Source organism: Oncorhynchus mykiss, chromosome 18, assembly GCF_013265735.2.
Source record: "Oncorhynchus mykiss isolate Arlee chromosome 18, USDA_OmykA_1.1, whole genome shotgun sequence".
Lineage (NCBI taxonomy): Eukaryota > Metazoa > Chordata > Actinopteri > Salmoniformes > Salmonidae > Oncorhynchus > Oncorhynchus mykiss.
Window position 1 is genome coordinate 57099419 of NC_048582.1, and position 15485 is coordinate 57114903.

Below are 15485 nucleotides of genomic sequence, written 5' to 3' on the forward strand. Positions count from 1 at the left end.
AATCGATGTATTGATATAAAGTCCTTTGAATATTTTTTTTTCAGATATATTCATTGAATTTCAATCAAATACTTTGAGATTACATTGATTGAAATCGAATTCACCGATGAAAAAAAGGTTATGAATAGATTGTAAGAACTCATTTAGACTTTAGACTTTATGAAACCTTTAAAAAAAAGGCTAGATAACCATTTCTGATACTTCAAATAGAATGTTTTCTACATACAGTAGGCCAGCATGTACTTCTTAATTAGACATGGGCAATGCACCCATTATCCAAATGCTTTAATCATCACGACATGATAAAGGCCTAATTTAAATCTGTCAACATATAAAGAGCAACACACAACGATGGAAATGGAGTCAGAAATCCATAACTGTCAAACAGTAAAACACTGTTATACACATCAAATAGGCCTGACACATAGCTACGTACTAGAAACACAGTTTAACTAAACCTAGACTGTTGCCACAGAGTCTACATTACAGTCTACATTACAGCCAAAACAACAACGTAATTAGGCTATATACTAAGCTAAATAAGAAACTGACGCAGAGCAGTTTTCCCAGCAAACGAAAAAAACGCAATCTAAAGGAAACTATTGTGATTGTGAAAATGCGTCACAATACAAAAGTTACACACACTTTTGTGACGCATTTACAAATTGGCTACTTTGATAAATCTATCCTTTCCTGGAGATATTGGTATCTGAGTGACCACCTCCCGCACGGACGCACGCGCCCAGGCTCTGCAAAGAGGTCACTATGCAGCGAGAGTGACACTCTCCAAGAGGTCAACTGAACTTTATTACCCCAAAACACAAAATGACGTGGCTGACACAAAACGGAATTCCTTTTTAAATGTGTCCCTGCTGCTTTTTGTCATGTGTTGTGTTTACTCTACAGTGTGTTTATGGAACACATGAGGAAACCTGACCAAAGCGACAACTGCAGCTCCAAAGTTTTTAAGTTGTGCTTTAACTTCCCACTCACCCACCAAAAAACATTATACCGAAAGTGTTGTATGATAGTCAAGTACTGTATGCAAACATATTTCAGTTAAGCAATGACAATGCAAACAGCATAAAACAGCTCAAATAGCTTTTTGGCTTGTCCAGCACATGAATAGCTATGAAGAGGCCAAATGACCTCCCTTGTGTTATACAGGAAGTGAAAAAACAACGTACTAAAAAGTGAAGTTTGTGGGGGTGGAAGTGGACAGAAGCATAATTATCCCACACGCAGTAATGGATTATGAGTTTCACCACAGATGGAGGGAAACAAGTTCCACTGGGAAGGAAGCAATTAAATATCCATGAGCCGGACCCAACCCTGGCCAACATCTGCCGAGAAAGACCAGTATTCAGCTCATAACCAACTGACAAATTAGCGTAATAGGCTAATAAGGACAAATAGAGCGTCCGAATACAATCATAATGCTGTTTCGAACAGGGTGGCTGTTCGGAGCCAAGGGAATGGAAGGCTACAGGCTACCCAAGGGCAATAGAGGCAGAAACTTACCTCGAGACAGGAGCTCTCTCCTCATGTGAGTCTGGTGCGCAGGGTCCATCGCGAGGCGTTCTGGTGAACGAGGAGCAGCTGTAACGGGCAAGGAACACTTTTTACAGCCTGCAAGGAGAGAGTCAGACGAAGCCTCGCGTCAGTGCGATTATATGTTATGTGCAATATACTGTCAACTCCCCAAAACCATAAAACTTACTTTAATGGCCACCACGTGACCGTTTATGGCCAGTGAGCCTATCTGGCCGCGCTCTAGATGATTTTTACGATCTAGTGCAAAGACAAAACCCCCATTCATTTGGCCCCCAAATGTCAGGCCGGAACCGGTCTAATAAAGTTTACGGCTCGAAAAGTCGAACCGATTTCATGAGAGTAGTGAGCTCGAGCACACCGGACGCAGAGCCCCTAGAGCAGGTCACTGGCTAGGACCCGCTTTTGACCCACGTGCAGAGGTGAGTAAAGAAAGCGGATATAGATTTGTCTACCTGTTGATTTTCTCGACCTTGAAACTAGCTGGGAAAGTGTAGCTTTTTAAGTTTCAAATGCAATCAATGGGGTGAAAGGGTTACACTGAATAGGGAAAACGAACATTTCAGGACTGTATTTCAGTTAGGCATAGTCTTGACCTACAAAAACAAGTTACAGCAGGCCTATGAAGTTTGCATTCAACAACTAAAATGTTGGACAATTCTGAGCGATACAAACATGCGTTTTACCACCTAGGCACATGAAGAAATCATCGAAATAACAAATCATTTACAGTCTGTTGTTCCCGTAGAAAGTTTATTATAATCAGCATCACCATAACAATATTATTTTAATGTTCCAGTCATTCTTTAAAAACATTTACAAAAAGCTTATATCACGATGGCGCTTACGCGATGGGATCCACTATGTAACCTTTCCCATCCAAACTAAGGAGGAAAAAACGTACACACAAAATACAGAAACACATTCTAAGAAGATGCGCCAGGTGAAACAACTTTACAGCAGCTCGTGCAAAAGAAGGATACATAGGCACAGCTACACACACTGGGTCAGAACTGCGGTTCCATCACGTGTTCACAACGCACAACTATCACATAAGGCTTATTAAGTCTGTCTACAATAAGGAACACGTTATCTGAGTTTGGTACAATACATTCAACAAATAAATACATAGGCCTACTTACATACATTCATATAAAACAAAGGCTATACACAAGAGCAACTACATTTCTTATCAAGTCATTCATTATTTGAGTTTCTATACTGTTTTATGAGTGCAATAGGCTACACATCTTTTATTGGATAGTTAATAGACTTATTTGTGGTAACTTTAAAGTTTTTTCAATTTTGAACAAGAAATAAGTTAAACAAACATGTATTTCCCATTGGTTGTTCCTTTAAGACAAACATTTACAGAACGCAAGTTTTTACTCACACAAGCATTATCATGGTCAAAATAAAATAAATAAGGAGGAAATTATTTTTAAAGGCTGGAGCTTGCATGGACACGTGGATGTTCACTGTCCTAAGAAGCCCTCGGAAAGTCTCTTGGGCTTTTGACATGATGGGAAGTTTTCCTAAGCTTTGTATTATTTTATTAGTGCTCATCGGGGAACCGAGTATCAGGGATGGTGGTAACCTATACCCCCTGCCGCTGCCATGCTCATGCTTTTTAGTTTGTTGTCCTTTTTCCACTTCATCCTCCGGTTCTGGAACCAGATTTTGATCTGGCGTTCTGATAGGCAGAGCGCGTGCGCTATCTCGATCCTCCGTCTGCGGGTCAGATAACGGTTGAAGTGAAACTCTTTCTCGAGCTCCAGTGTCTGGTAACGCGTGTAGGCTGTCCTCGCCCTCTTCCCCTCTGGTCCGGTCAGACTGTCTGGTGGTAACACACACAGGATGCAACCATGAGCCCACAATCAAAATAGCAAGCTACAGAATAATGTTTACTAACGCTTTATGCAGGAAATACATTTTACTGATCACTCTTCCATGGAGCCTAATCCACATAAACACACCTTTATACACTATTCACACACATTTCACATACACCTTAAAACGCAGTGCCAATCAATTTCACAAAGTGTGTCCTATAAAAATACCATACAAGTATAGAATAATCCGAAATAATGGCAAAAGAAAACCTATCATCCTATATTTAAATAAAATGTTCACCTCCTGCATTTTGGTAAGAAGAAAATGTCCTGTGTTTTCATGCCACGTTGAATTATTTTCCCAACGCCTGAGGTACAATATGCAGTTAAACAGGTGGCTTAAATCTCGCCCATACACACGCCCCTTAAAACTACCATTAATAAAATATCGAATAGATGTGATTTTTCTCTCATATAATGATTTGGGAAAATACTTTTGAGCTCCGAAAATGGCAACAAGCACATCTTAAAATGGCTATAGGGCACACCATCCCCACACACACCACAAGCCCACACAGAGACTAGACGAGCTGTATCAAGTACAAAACACATACACAAGCGTCGACCTAAACAAAATACAAAGCTGTTTTACCATGATTTATGTGCAGTTTCCTCATCCAGGGGTAAATATGGGGCTGGGCACCGTCGGTGACATTTTGGGAAGTTGTCTGCGCCCTTCCCGCGGGCTTCTCTTCCTGGAGGGGGGACGCTTTGGACACACACACCCGGTTCAACAGCGTGCCTCCATTCGAACTCGGGGTCGTGCAGGGGCTCGTTATGGAGTTCTTTATGTCTCGGTGTTGAGGTTGAGACTCGCTGACCGGAGACGAGCAGCTCGCGACAGAGGAGGAGCACGGGAGCGGGTCAGGTGGAGGCGAGAGGGACGTCGTCTCGGTGGCACTCGCGGGCTGGGTGTACCTGGGCGTCTCGACCGAGGACGTTGTTGTCGCCACCGACTGGTTCGGGGAGTAGCCCTGTGCCCGCACGCTGGCCATAAAGTGCCCGTTACCGCGACTGACAGTGAGGTCCATCCCGTTGTAGCCATAACCGTACCTGCTGGAATGCATGGTCGTGGGGTCCCTGTATTGCTCGTTTGCAGAGCTGTGGTCTCCATAATTATGTAACTGGAAATCCGCGCCATTGGGATAGCGACCGCAGAATGAGTTTACAAAATAGGAGCTCATTGGTTGATAATTCCAATATTGTTGTTTAGCAGGTATTTGTTGCTTTTTTTGTGGAGAAAGTAATAACGTGTGTACTTGATTTGTGGCTCTTGATGGTTTTGCGCGTTCTATAGCACCCTTGCACAATTTATGATGAATTATGGAAATGAGTAGAACATGTACTTGATTCTCTCTTACGTAGGCACCCAAATATGGGGTACGGCTGAGAATCACGTGCTTTTGTTGACCAGTCGTAAATCCTGCTTGATGACCTCCAGAGGTAAACTCGTGCACAAATAGGAAATCTTGGTGGGATGTTAGGGAGGCGCGCCTGGGTATGCGCCTAGGCAGGGCGCTCGCGGGGCCCGGGTTGCGTCTCTTGGATTGTCGTCGCGCGCCATCTTCTGGTCGCAGTCTGGCACTGCCTGCGACAGTGTTTGAGGCGTGGGCTCCGAACGGGGTCGTTCAGAGGTTAACGACCATTGCGGCAAAAGCATGGTCTCCCCAAACAATACAACAAGAAACGCAGTGTATACTGAATATGCAACCTCTCCACTGATAGAGAGTATAGAGAGAAATCTGTATTCAATGTTATCCTCATTAACCGTCGCGTTGGGAATAAAACACGTACACTACAAGAAAAAACAAGTACAAGAAAAAAAATATATAAAAAAATATTTGTCTAGAACCTTAAATTTGGTTAAATATTTCGTTAAACCATGTTGGAATATCCTATATGAATCAACTCTTTGGACATTTGAATAAATTGCAAATGTGTTTATCACTAAGAATAATTTTACAGGTGAAGCTTAGTTTACTGATATGCATAGAGCCGTCACAACCTGCAGTTATGATCCAATCTAATAGAAAGGCAGTCATCTAAATGTTAGATACGCAAAAAATGTGGCATTTGAAACAACGTACATTTATTTTAGATGACGACAGAAAGTAGGCTACAATACAGTAGTCTCAATAGACAACACTTCACCCCTCAAGTGAAATTCCATAAATACTTTTAGAAGTCTGAATGAAAATAACCCAGGTTTTGATCAACAAATTATGACTGAATTATGATAATTAGATAATTAGGCACAAAAAAAAATCTGCATAAAATCTTGCAGCTGTGTGTAATGAATAGCCTCATCTCTAGAAAACATGAATGGCATAACAATAATATACATTTTGCTTCCGTTTTTTTGCAAATATGGATAACTAAAGTCCATTTTCAGAACATATTGTAATGTAAACACATGTCATAATTTACACATGTCATAATTTACACATGTCATAATTTAAACACATGTTGTAATCTAAACACATGTCATAATTTACACATGTCATAATTTAAACACATGTCATAATTTAAACACATGTCATAATTTAAACACATGTTGTAATCTAAACACATGTCATAATTTAAACACATGTTGTAATCTGAACACATGTTGTAATCTAAACACATGTTGTAATCTAAACACATGTTGTAATCTAAACACATGTTGTAACCTAAACACATGTTGTAATCTAAACACATGTTGTAATCTTAACACATGTTGTAATCTTAACACATGTTGTAATCTAAACACATGTTTTAATCTAAACACATGTTGTAATTTAAACACATGTCATAATTTAAACACATGTTGTAATCTGAACACATGTTGTAATCTAAACACATGTTGTAATCTAAACACATGTTGTAATCTAAACACATGTTGTAACCTAAACACATGTTGTAATCTAAACACATGTTGTAATCTTAACACATGTTGTAATCTTAACACATGTTGTAATCTAAACACATGTTTTAATCTAAACACATGTTGTAATCTAAACACATGTTGTAATCTAAACACATGTTGTAATCTAAACACATGTTGTAATCTGAACACATGTTGTAATCTAAACACATGTTGTAATCTAAACACATGTTGTAATCTAAACACATGTTGTAATCTTAACACATGTTGTAATCTGAACACATGTTTTAATCTAAACACATGTTGTAATCTAAACACATATTGTAATTTAAACACAGATTAGAAGATACATTTTCAAAGAATGTCTGACGATAGGCGAAATAAACTTGATCTTTTTGTGTAGGAATGTTCGTTCATTTTACATGGATAAATAACAAAGGGGAAATTAAATTATTTCCCTTGGCCTTGCTCGGAATCTTCCCCACACCCATTTCCTTCCATCAATAATGTCGTCGGAGTGAGGAAGCGAAAGAAGTAGGCTAAGTGATAAGTGTTGCCAAGTTTTCAGAATACAAAGATAAGACACTACGTAATGACAATCTAAAATTAGGTTCGAAATATGATATGAAGAAAGACCTATATCGGTAACAGCAGAAGTAATAATAATGCAGGCCCAATCAATACAAGCAATAACAATAACAAACATATGACGACGTTCATTTAGCACTATTTGATTATAGCTGCTGTTCATCGGTGTTGAGTTGCTGGTTTGTTGGTGTAACGTAGAGATAAAGTGTATATAGGCCTAAACTAAAATCGGAGAAGTGGTGATGATTATAATAATAGTTGATGAGAATGTGACTCTATAACTGGAGCAGGGTTATATTAGTGCACAGGCAGGACAGGCAGAGCGATAACTTTTTAAATAATATAGCCTTACAAAAGAGACGTGGCTAGTAAGCGGAAAATGGTGCAGTTAATCTGGAACGTCTATTTAGGCTACTAGAAACTGGGGCACGCGACTGCAGGTTTACAGTAGTCTCGTTTTGGCAACGAAGGCCCTAGTTATCCAAAATCCATTGGACCTATGGGTCCTATAGTCCCCAAAAGACGATGGCCCGTATTTAGGCTATACGACGCCCCACACAGTCAGTTTAGAGCGTCGGCACTAACTGCGTGATGGATAAGTACGCTGTACGAAGGATGCAGACTCACAGCGGTAATAGGGCCCCTTCAGGCACTGCAGTAGCCGAGGAACAAGCTGCACTCAGGACCAGATGTGTACAGCGGTGTCTAAAGGAGCCCTGTATGCGAGCCCTGGTCTTACATTTCAGGGATAGTTTGAGAGCGCATACAAGCATGCTCCGGATGTTGGAAGGAGCAAGGATAGGTTCTGTGCTTTAGAATGTCCAGTAGTGTTTGTGATTGTGGCTTTAAAGAGGTTGTTAGGGAGTCTAAGAGCTAACATCTGATTCATCAATGGCCAATAGAAACAAAGTTCCCAAGAAATTATCCCACCCAGGGAAAGGGGGCAAATCAGGAAGTGCGAGAGTAAAAAAAAACGACCGGACTAGTTGCGTTCTACTCAAGTGTCTGTAAAAAAAAAAAAAGAGAGAGAGAAAATAATCAGGATTAGGGACTCTGTGTGCGTGCTTGTGGCGCACAGAGCAGGGAGGGGCGCGTGCTCTCCAGATGGTAAAATGCTAACAATTTGAAATGCAGCTTCAATCCTTGATGAGTGAGTAAAATGTCACGATGCTTCAGTTTTATTTGCTCATAAATTTCATTAGCTACATAGGATGTATTACGTGCGTAACGGACAAAACTGTTCAAGCAGCATTTCAGATACCTTAGATTTTGTATAGTGAGTAGCAGCACGGCTTCACTGTTTCACTGTACCCTGCAATCACACCTGCAACACTGTACATGTGACTATTAAACACTCTTAATCTGAATATATGAAATGTTTTCATGACTAGTTTCATTACCACTGTAAATATCGAGGAGGATATTGAATTGGAGCCACTAAGGTAAACGGAACTCTAACAACACATTTAAGAGGTGAACCATAACGGATTAAATTCTAAAACGCAATTCGTCGAAGAAAACTATGCAAACTGACACGCACGCATACAGTAATAAAATGCATCACAACAATAGGCGATTGTCTTGTACTTTTTCCATGGTATTGATGCCTATTGTGACATTTCAGTCTCTCGGTGTCTAATTTGTGTCATATTTTGAGGTAATAATCTTGCCATATCAATTGTGACGTTTCGGTCTCACAGGTTCTATTCTATGACATAATTTGGAGGTGACAATCTATTGTTATATGAATGGTGTCTATTGTGACGTTCTGGCTCTCTGTGATGTCCAGTGATCTTATGTAAAGAACACTTGACCATCTGTTGTCACAACCAGAACTCCATTTTAAGGGGGAGTGTATTTTATTTCTGCCTGTGCTCATAATGATTGCATTTATTTCCTTCGGTGTTATCTCGTCATCAGGTCTTGATGTTTGACCATTCTGCGGGTTATTTTATAACCCTACACCTTGCCATTTTCTATATCTAGTCTGAATTTACACAGACAAAATATATGTAGTATTAGCTCACCTATTATATAGTTTAATAAAAAAACGTTGAGCACTACTGCTATTCAGAACAATACATTCCAGCTATATTGGGCCTTATGCAGTGCCAATGTAGAGGATTTAAAACTCTTATGAAAATGAATAGCATATTACCAGCAAAATAGCATTAATAGCATATTTTTTGTAGCCATATCGTTTCTAAATATTATAAGTGTGAACATCATCGAGATTAATGGGTCATTGATAAAAGGTCCTTTCGATGATGCGGTTCTGATGTTACATCATGGAGGAGAGGAAAACTGGAGCAAGAATACTCTAGATTAAACTAATCTATAATTTCCTCAAATCAAAACAACTGCAACATCTGGCGAAACCATGCTATCATGATACAAACAGCAATGTACAACCCTGTTTTATGGTTTAACGAATAGCACGAATAAAAAGACAAAGGGAAGTTCTGTGTTGGCACAATTAACACATAGAATGTAAATGAGAGAAAATGGACAGAACGCTGTGACCAAAACACCACCACACTTCTCCCACAAGAGGGCGACAATGAGTAGGCCTATTGGCCACAGTTCCAATTCGGAGCTGGTGAAAGACCATCCCATTTGAATAGCAACAAATAAACACAAATAGCATGCATCGCCATTAAATTATTCAAATTCTGATAATGCAAGAGCATTTGCCTACATTAGTACTGAATAACATATTTAGATAGGTCAAGCCCAGAGACCACAATCAACGAACCATAGCATTGATATTAATCATGCAAATAATTATAATATTGTTATTATCAAATTACATTTTCGGACATAACCCGTTTAACCCTACAACACAACATTCCAACCACTCTTCTGAAAGGCATCGCTATTTAAAACTAAACAAGCATAGAACGTTGTTTTTACTTGAATGCTCACTCTATTATGATTTTGCATGATTACAAAATCATATCCAATCATGATAAGCAAGTAGTATTCTTACCGTATTGTGAGACGTTCGGGTCTCATGGTGTGTGGTGATGTCACAGGGAGAGGACGGACAAGTGCTGCTGGCGCAAAGCGACCAGATCCCCTGTTCTGACAGCTGGATCCTGGACAAATCCAAACGCTCCCGGGATCAGGCAACGACGCACTCAACCCGTCCAATGTGCCAAACCGTCACGAGGACCCCGGTAATGAATCCAAACCGTCCGGTTCCATGAGAAGGGAACTGCTCCTTGCACTGCGTGTTAAACAACAACTAAAAAGCAAAACAGCGTTACCCACGACGAAAAGAAATGGAAGAGCGAAAGCTTTTACGTTACAGAAAGGGTTGGATGGCAGACACAGGCTTTTAAATGAGTGCGGTTCTATTCTGGAAAAGGAAATTATGTATAAAAAGTTCATGTTCACGGCTCCATGCCATATGACCAGCGGCGACCAATGGGGAGCCGAGGAGCCTCGTAAAGTTGCATTGCAATGTTGTAAATTTTCATAAACAACAACGGATTTATGACCCAGTGAGAGAGCGACAGGAGGAGAGAGGGGAAGAAACAGAGAGGGAGAGGACGGGGCAGGTCAGAACTTGGGCGCCATTTTACCGAAAGGAGGGGGAATGCAGTCATTTCCCCTTCACAATAGGCTACACACACACACACACACACACAGCCTGTACAGTCTGTGTCCTCATAGTTAACATACTTTAGTCTCTTTATTAAGCAAATGTTGCATTGGTTTAATCTATTTTTTTCCCACTTTTCGTGCTAAATAGACTATGTTAAAATAGGCCACTGTGTTCTTATGTAATAGCGTATTTGTAGGCTCAGTATTTCTTGTCATATAAAAACAAATGGTTTAAATGTTAAAATGTTAGAATAACTAAATGAACGTGAAAAGGTCACTCATGCCTAATGTAGGGTGGGTAGTACCATCGATTTTGGCATGTAAGTTGAATTTCATAACGTTTTGGCTAAAGATTTCATCAATGTATGGTTGGCTTACAGGAAATTCGTTACGAAGCTATTTTTCAAACCGAATGGTCTTGTTTTTATTCGATTACTATTGCATCTTACACAATGTCACAATATGAATACCGCAGAGGGAAAGCGGTGAGTGTCGAATGCAGTCACATTGCAAAACAAATGCTCATTTCTGAGCATTGGACCGCTTCTCTTCTATAGCCTAGATTCAAATAAAACAAACACACAAATTCCCTAACTTACATACTTACACGTGCAAGCAGACACACTCACGTCCATAACAGTGATATTGACCCTAGGCTATAGCTAGTTAGAATAATTGAAAGCAAAAAAAGGAGAAAATACAATAGCAACACGACGTTACAATACAGTGTTTATAAGTCCTTCTTAGGCAGTGTTGAAATTCAGTGAGACAGTAGTAGGCTATAGGTTTAGTCTCTGAAATAAAATCTGAGGTAGGGTATACAAATTGGACAATTCATTTTTTTGATTGCTGTTTGGAAATCATGCAAATATCTATTCAAATCTCTACAAATCTCGACCCCAAAAGACAAGCTCTCACAACATTAGACATGATAACAGACAGCAGCGCAATACAACGTTCATAAGCTACAGTTAAACGTTAAAGCCATATTCACCAGATGATTCAACATTTGCATTTATTTCGCTTTGAAATAGAGACAAAAAGAGTGCGAAAAAGGTTCCTCGAAGTCAATTGAAACTGGAGGTAAATTCTTTGCATGAATGCAACTGTCGCCTTAGGTAGTTCTCTGTTCAGGAATGTTATTTCAGTAGTAAAATATCTAATAGTTCCCAACGATTAACATTAAATATTGTATAACATTTACAGTAGACTTGTTCTACATTCAAAGATCAAATTGAGTTTTCATAGTAATAGCGTAGAGTAAATAGGTAGTATCCGTTCCCTTTCATCTCCCTTTAGCTATATTCATTTTTATAGCTATAGCCAGTGTTTTCACTAGCTTGTATATATTAAATTAGTGCGTCTCAATTTCAGCTCTGCAAGTCGTTTCCTCAATCAGGCTTCTAAGCTCTGATCGAACAGAGTGTATCGATTCTGTGACAGTCTGCATCTAGAACATTTCCTTAGTGACCAATATGAACATTTATGGAGTGTTTCTAATCGCCTCCTTGTCTCCATCTCCTCTTGCAGGGGTTTCTGACGCAACACGGGTGGACTGAGAATCTCCGTCCTCGGCGTCCTCGGCCTTGGACTGTCCGTCGGTTACCGGATCACTGTCATCATCCTCGTTTACGTCCTCGCTGGTGGCACCGGGGGTCGAGCTCGAGGACTCGTCCTTGTGATCTTTCTTCCATTTCATCCTCCGGTTCTGGAACCATATTTTGATTTGGCGCTCGGTCAGGCAGAGCACTTGTGCTATCTCCACGCGCCTACGACGGGTCAGGTACCGGTTGAAGTGGAATTCTTTCTCCATCTCCAGTGTCTGGTACCGGGAGTAGGTCTGACGTCCACGCTTTCGGTTTGGATCTACAAGAGAAAAGGGTTTCAATCTGCTAGGTCCAATAATAAAAATACTACAACACTAAAACCATGTTCTACACAAGCATGGCATATGTAATAACTCTGATGATATCATGATATTGATAATGACATATGTGACAATTCTGTAATTTTGCATTCATGTATTATTTCTATAGAAGTTAATCAATTAATAAATAAAAACATGTTGTGCCTGTGACATTGTTACTAAGATGTCTTTCTCAAAATGACAGTCAATGATGTTTTGCCTCATGTAGCCTATATACACTTCAATAAACGTTATTTTTTTAAAGACTTCCTTCCATTAAAAATATTCCAGCTGGGATTCTAGCCTGTAGCCTATAGCTAATGCACTGCATGCCTCTCCAATTAGAAGCATGTGCTTGTCCACCACTTCTAGGTCATACCCACATAGCCCTTAAGCAATTACTACTGCTACTTTCATTGGTAGGGTATATCTTTATTAAACACTGGCTTGCCTACCAATTCCCTACTAGCCAGAAACTATACTATTAATAGGCTACCACTGCTCCAACCATTGATATTATTTACAACCACCGTTAATATAGATTATATCCATGTCTACAAAAAGGTTTCTGAAAATGATGAGGATAATCACATCTGCTATCCCTATCCCATTCAAAAGGTTGAACTTCAGAGCGCACGGTCACTGATTTACACTATAACATACAGGTAACTGCCAAAATAATGGAAACACTTGAGTAAATTAGGGATATAAAGTATACTGAAAGCAGGTGCTTCCACATAGGTGTGGTTCCTGAGTTAATTAAGCAATTAACATCCCATCATGCTTAGGGTCATATATAAAAATGTTGGGTAGGCCACTATTTTGGCTACCATGGCTATGCCCTTATAGGATGACAATGCCCAATCCACAGAGCACGAGTGTTTACTGAATGGTTTGATGAGCATGGAAATTATGTAAACTACATGTGATGGCCCACTCATTCATCAGATCTCAACCCAATTAAACACTTATGGGAGATTCTGGAGCGTGGCTGAGACAGCATTCTCCACAACCATCAATAAAACACCAAATGGTGGAATTTCTGGTGTTAGAATGGTGTTACATTCCTCCAACAGAGTTCCAGACACTTGTAGAATCTATGCCAAGATGCATTGAAGCTGTTCTGGCTCGTGGTGCCCAAATCCCTTTTAAGACACTTTATGTTGGTGTTTCCTTTATTTTGTCGTTACATAGTCTGGTATTTTATAGTCACAAAGGGGAGTAGAAGCAGTAAGAAAGCAGAGTCAAAAAGCATTGCAGAAGCGAAGGGATAATACATTTATGGCCACAGAACTCATTACTTGCGCAATAAAAGTTGAACAATTCTTTCCATGAAATACCAATGGCTTCAAGTAATTAATTGCGCCATTAAGACTACGGTAAGTATCCCAAGGTTTTGTAGATTCATTGACATTACAGCAGAGCTCTGCAGGAGCCGGTTGGGAAGGAAGGACTCATCTTAGACAGTACCTGATGTTTTCATCCAGGGGTACATCCGGTAGTGTTTGTCCTCTGGCGAGGTGAGGGGCCCCGGCTGGACACAGCTGTCCCCGAACAGACGACTCTGGTCGAAGGAGCTGCAGTGCAGACTGCGAATGTCCGGCCCCTGGCCATAACCAGGGCTAAACATCGGGTGGCTCTGGTAGATTGCATTGTTCACGTTGTAAAGTCCGGACAGGGACGGTGGGAAGGCAGGGGCTGCGGCGTTGTGAGCAGATGCGGGTCCTTCTCCATCGGGTACAAGAGTGCACGAACCTAGGTCTGCGTTTGGGAAGAAAGAACCGCTCGCCGTATATTTGTTAAAAAGACCATCCACATAATAAGAACTCATATTTTTTGTCTGTGATTTGTTGGGCCAGAATCTTCAGTGTCGTTTTTACGAGGTAGTGTGATATATGACAGCAATACACCCTGGATTTACACCAAACCCCATTTTCCCCAGGACCAAAGAACTCACCCACGTGATCCAGCCCTGTGACCGATGTAGCCAATCACCGGCGGGGCCAGAGATTTCATTATAATGCACAGACTGCAGAGTAGGAGGGCCATTCCATTGTAACAGAGTGATGGTGAGACTCCGAATTTTCACTTTAAAATGTATGTCAAACAAAAAACTGTGGAAATGTATAAAAGTACCCATTGTGTATAGAGTTGTATGATTTATTTAACTTTGCAATCATTGTTTTTTGTTAGACATTTTTAAGTGGACAATCTGAGTCTCAGCATCACTCTGTTACCATGGAATTTCCCAGGATTAACTCACTCACACACACACACACACACACACACACACACACACACACACACACACACACACACACACACACACACACACACACACACACACACACACACACACAAACACACACACACAAACACACACACACACACACACACACACACACACACACACACACACACACACACACACCTTCTCTTCTCTTTGGACACACACCCTCTCATAAACACTGTGGGACATATGAAATGACACAAAAATACAATGTACAATGTCAAAATACAATGTCATCAAAATAAAATAAACGTATACTGTGGCATTTAGCCTTTCATAACACACCATACTACACCATACTAGACCATAAAACACCATAATACCACCCTAATACAATCGTTTTCACCACCTCATAACATCTGTGATTTATACACAATTTAGAGTATAAAAATGCATTGTGTACTCATTCAAAAGGTTTTGTTCAATTCATATAAATATATTTCTCCATATGGGTAAAACTGAACTATGTGACACAACAAACATCAAAACATTATAATTATATTATAGGCTACAAAGGACTGATCAATTCAAAGTTGAAACATTTTACAATAGTTTCTTTGATATTGTGGTGATTGAAATAATACCATTTACAATTGTAAATATTTTCACTTACCATTGTTGCGTCTCAAATAAGATGATATAAAAGTAATTGTTGCAAGTAAGTATAGGCCTAAGTGAAATATTTGAGAATTATTTTGAGTGGTAACCTAATGCTAGATTAAACAAAGTATTAACTGAAAACATAAAAGTTAGGTAAGCAAATTAAATAAGTCAATTTGAATATTT

The 15485-nt window shown here is 39.9% G+C and overlaps 3 protein-coding genes and 1 long non-coding RNA gene across 5 annotated transcripts in view; 1 reads left to right on the forward strand and 3 right to left on the reverse strand.

Moving 5' to 3' along the window:
• LOC110496565 (homeobox protein Hox-A3a) overlaps nt 1-10210 on the reverse strand; it is a 36167-nt gene extending 25957 nt beyond the window's left edge. Inside the window, exons 1-2 of one of the 2 annotated variants that reach the window (XM_036953317.1) lie at nt 9884-10210; nt 1522-1629 (exon numbers count right to left, since the gene is read on the reverse strand). The gene's annotated coding sequence lies outside the window, so the exon portion shown is untranslated. Of the gene's footprint in view, nt 1-1521; nt 1630-9883 lie in introns of those variants that run through there. The other variant, XM_036953316.1, reaches the window with a different exon arrangement.
• Nucleotides 2808-6037, reverse strand: LOC110496567 (homeobox protein Hox-A5). The gene is made up of 2 exons (XM_021572541.2): nt 4036-6037; nt 2808-3388 (listed from the first exon to the last, which is right to left on the reverse strand). Exons 1-2 carry the CDS (start codon nt 4625-4627, stop codon nt 3132-3134), a joined length of 849 nt encoding a protein of 282 aa, XP_021428216.1. The 5' UTR covers nt 4628-6037; the 3' UTR covers nt 2808-3131.
• LOC110496569 (homeobox protein Hox-A7) lies at nt 2808-14691 on the reverse strand. Its single transcript, XM_021572544.2, has 3 exons — nt 13880-14691; nt 9884-12369; nt 2808-3388 (listed from the first exon to the last, which is right to left on the reverse strand). The coding sequence occupies exons 1-2, from the start codon at nt 14238-14240 to the stop codon at nt 11987-11989; spliced, it is 744 nt and encodes a 247-aa protein (XP_021428219.1). The 5' UTR covers nt 14241-14691; the 3' UTR covers nt 2808-3388; nt 9884-11986.
• Nucleotides 9936-12580, forward strand: LOC110496571. Its single transcript, XR_002469576.2, has 2 exons — nt 9936-10073; nt 12034-12580. It is a non-coding gene; the product is annotated as an uncharacterized LOC110496571 (long non-coding RNA).
• Nucleotides 14692-15485: the final 794 nt, after the last annotated feature.

Bases quoted from the DNA above. Each gene is read 5' to 3' on its own strand.
- LOC110496569 (XM_021572544.2), bottom strand. From the start codon at position 14,240: ATGAGTTCTTATTATGTGGATGGTCTTTTTAACAAATATACGGCGAGC. The intron at 12,370-13,879 runs GTACTGTCTAAG...TTTCTCTTGTAG, and splicing joins CCCCTGGATGAAAACATCAG to ATCCAAACCGAAAGCGTGGA.
- LOC110496567 (XM_021572541.2), bottom strand. From the start codon at position 4,627: ATGAGCTCCTATTTTGTAAACTCATTCTGCGGTCGCTATCCCAATGGC. The intron at 3,389-4,035 runs GTAAAACAGCTT...TGTTACCACCAG, and splicing joins GAAACTGCACATAAATCATG to ACAGTCTGACCGGACCAGAG.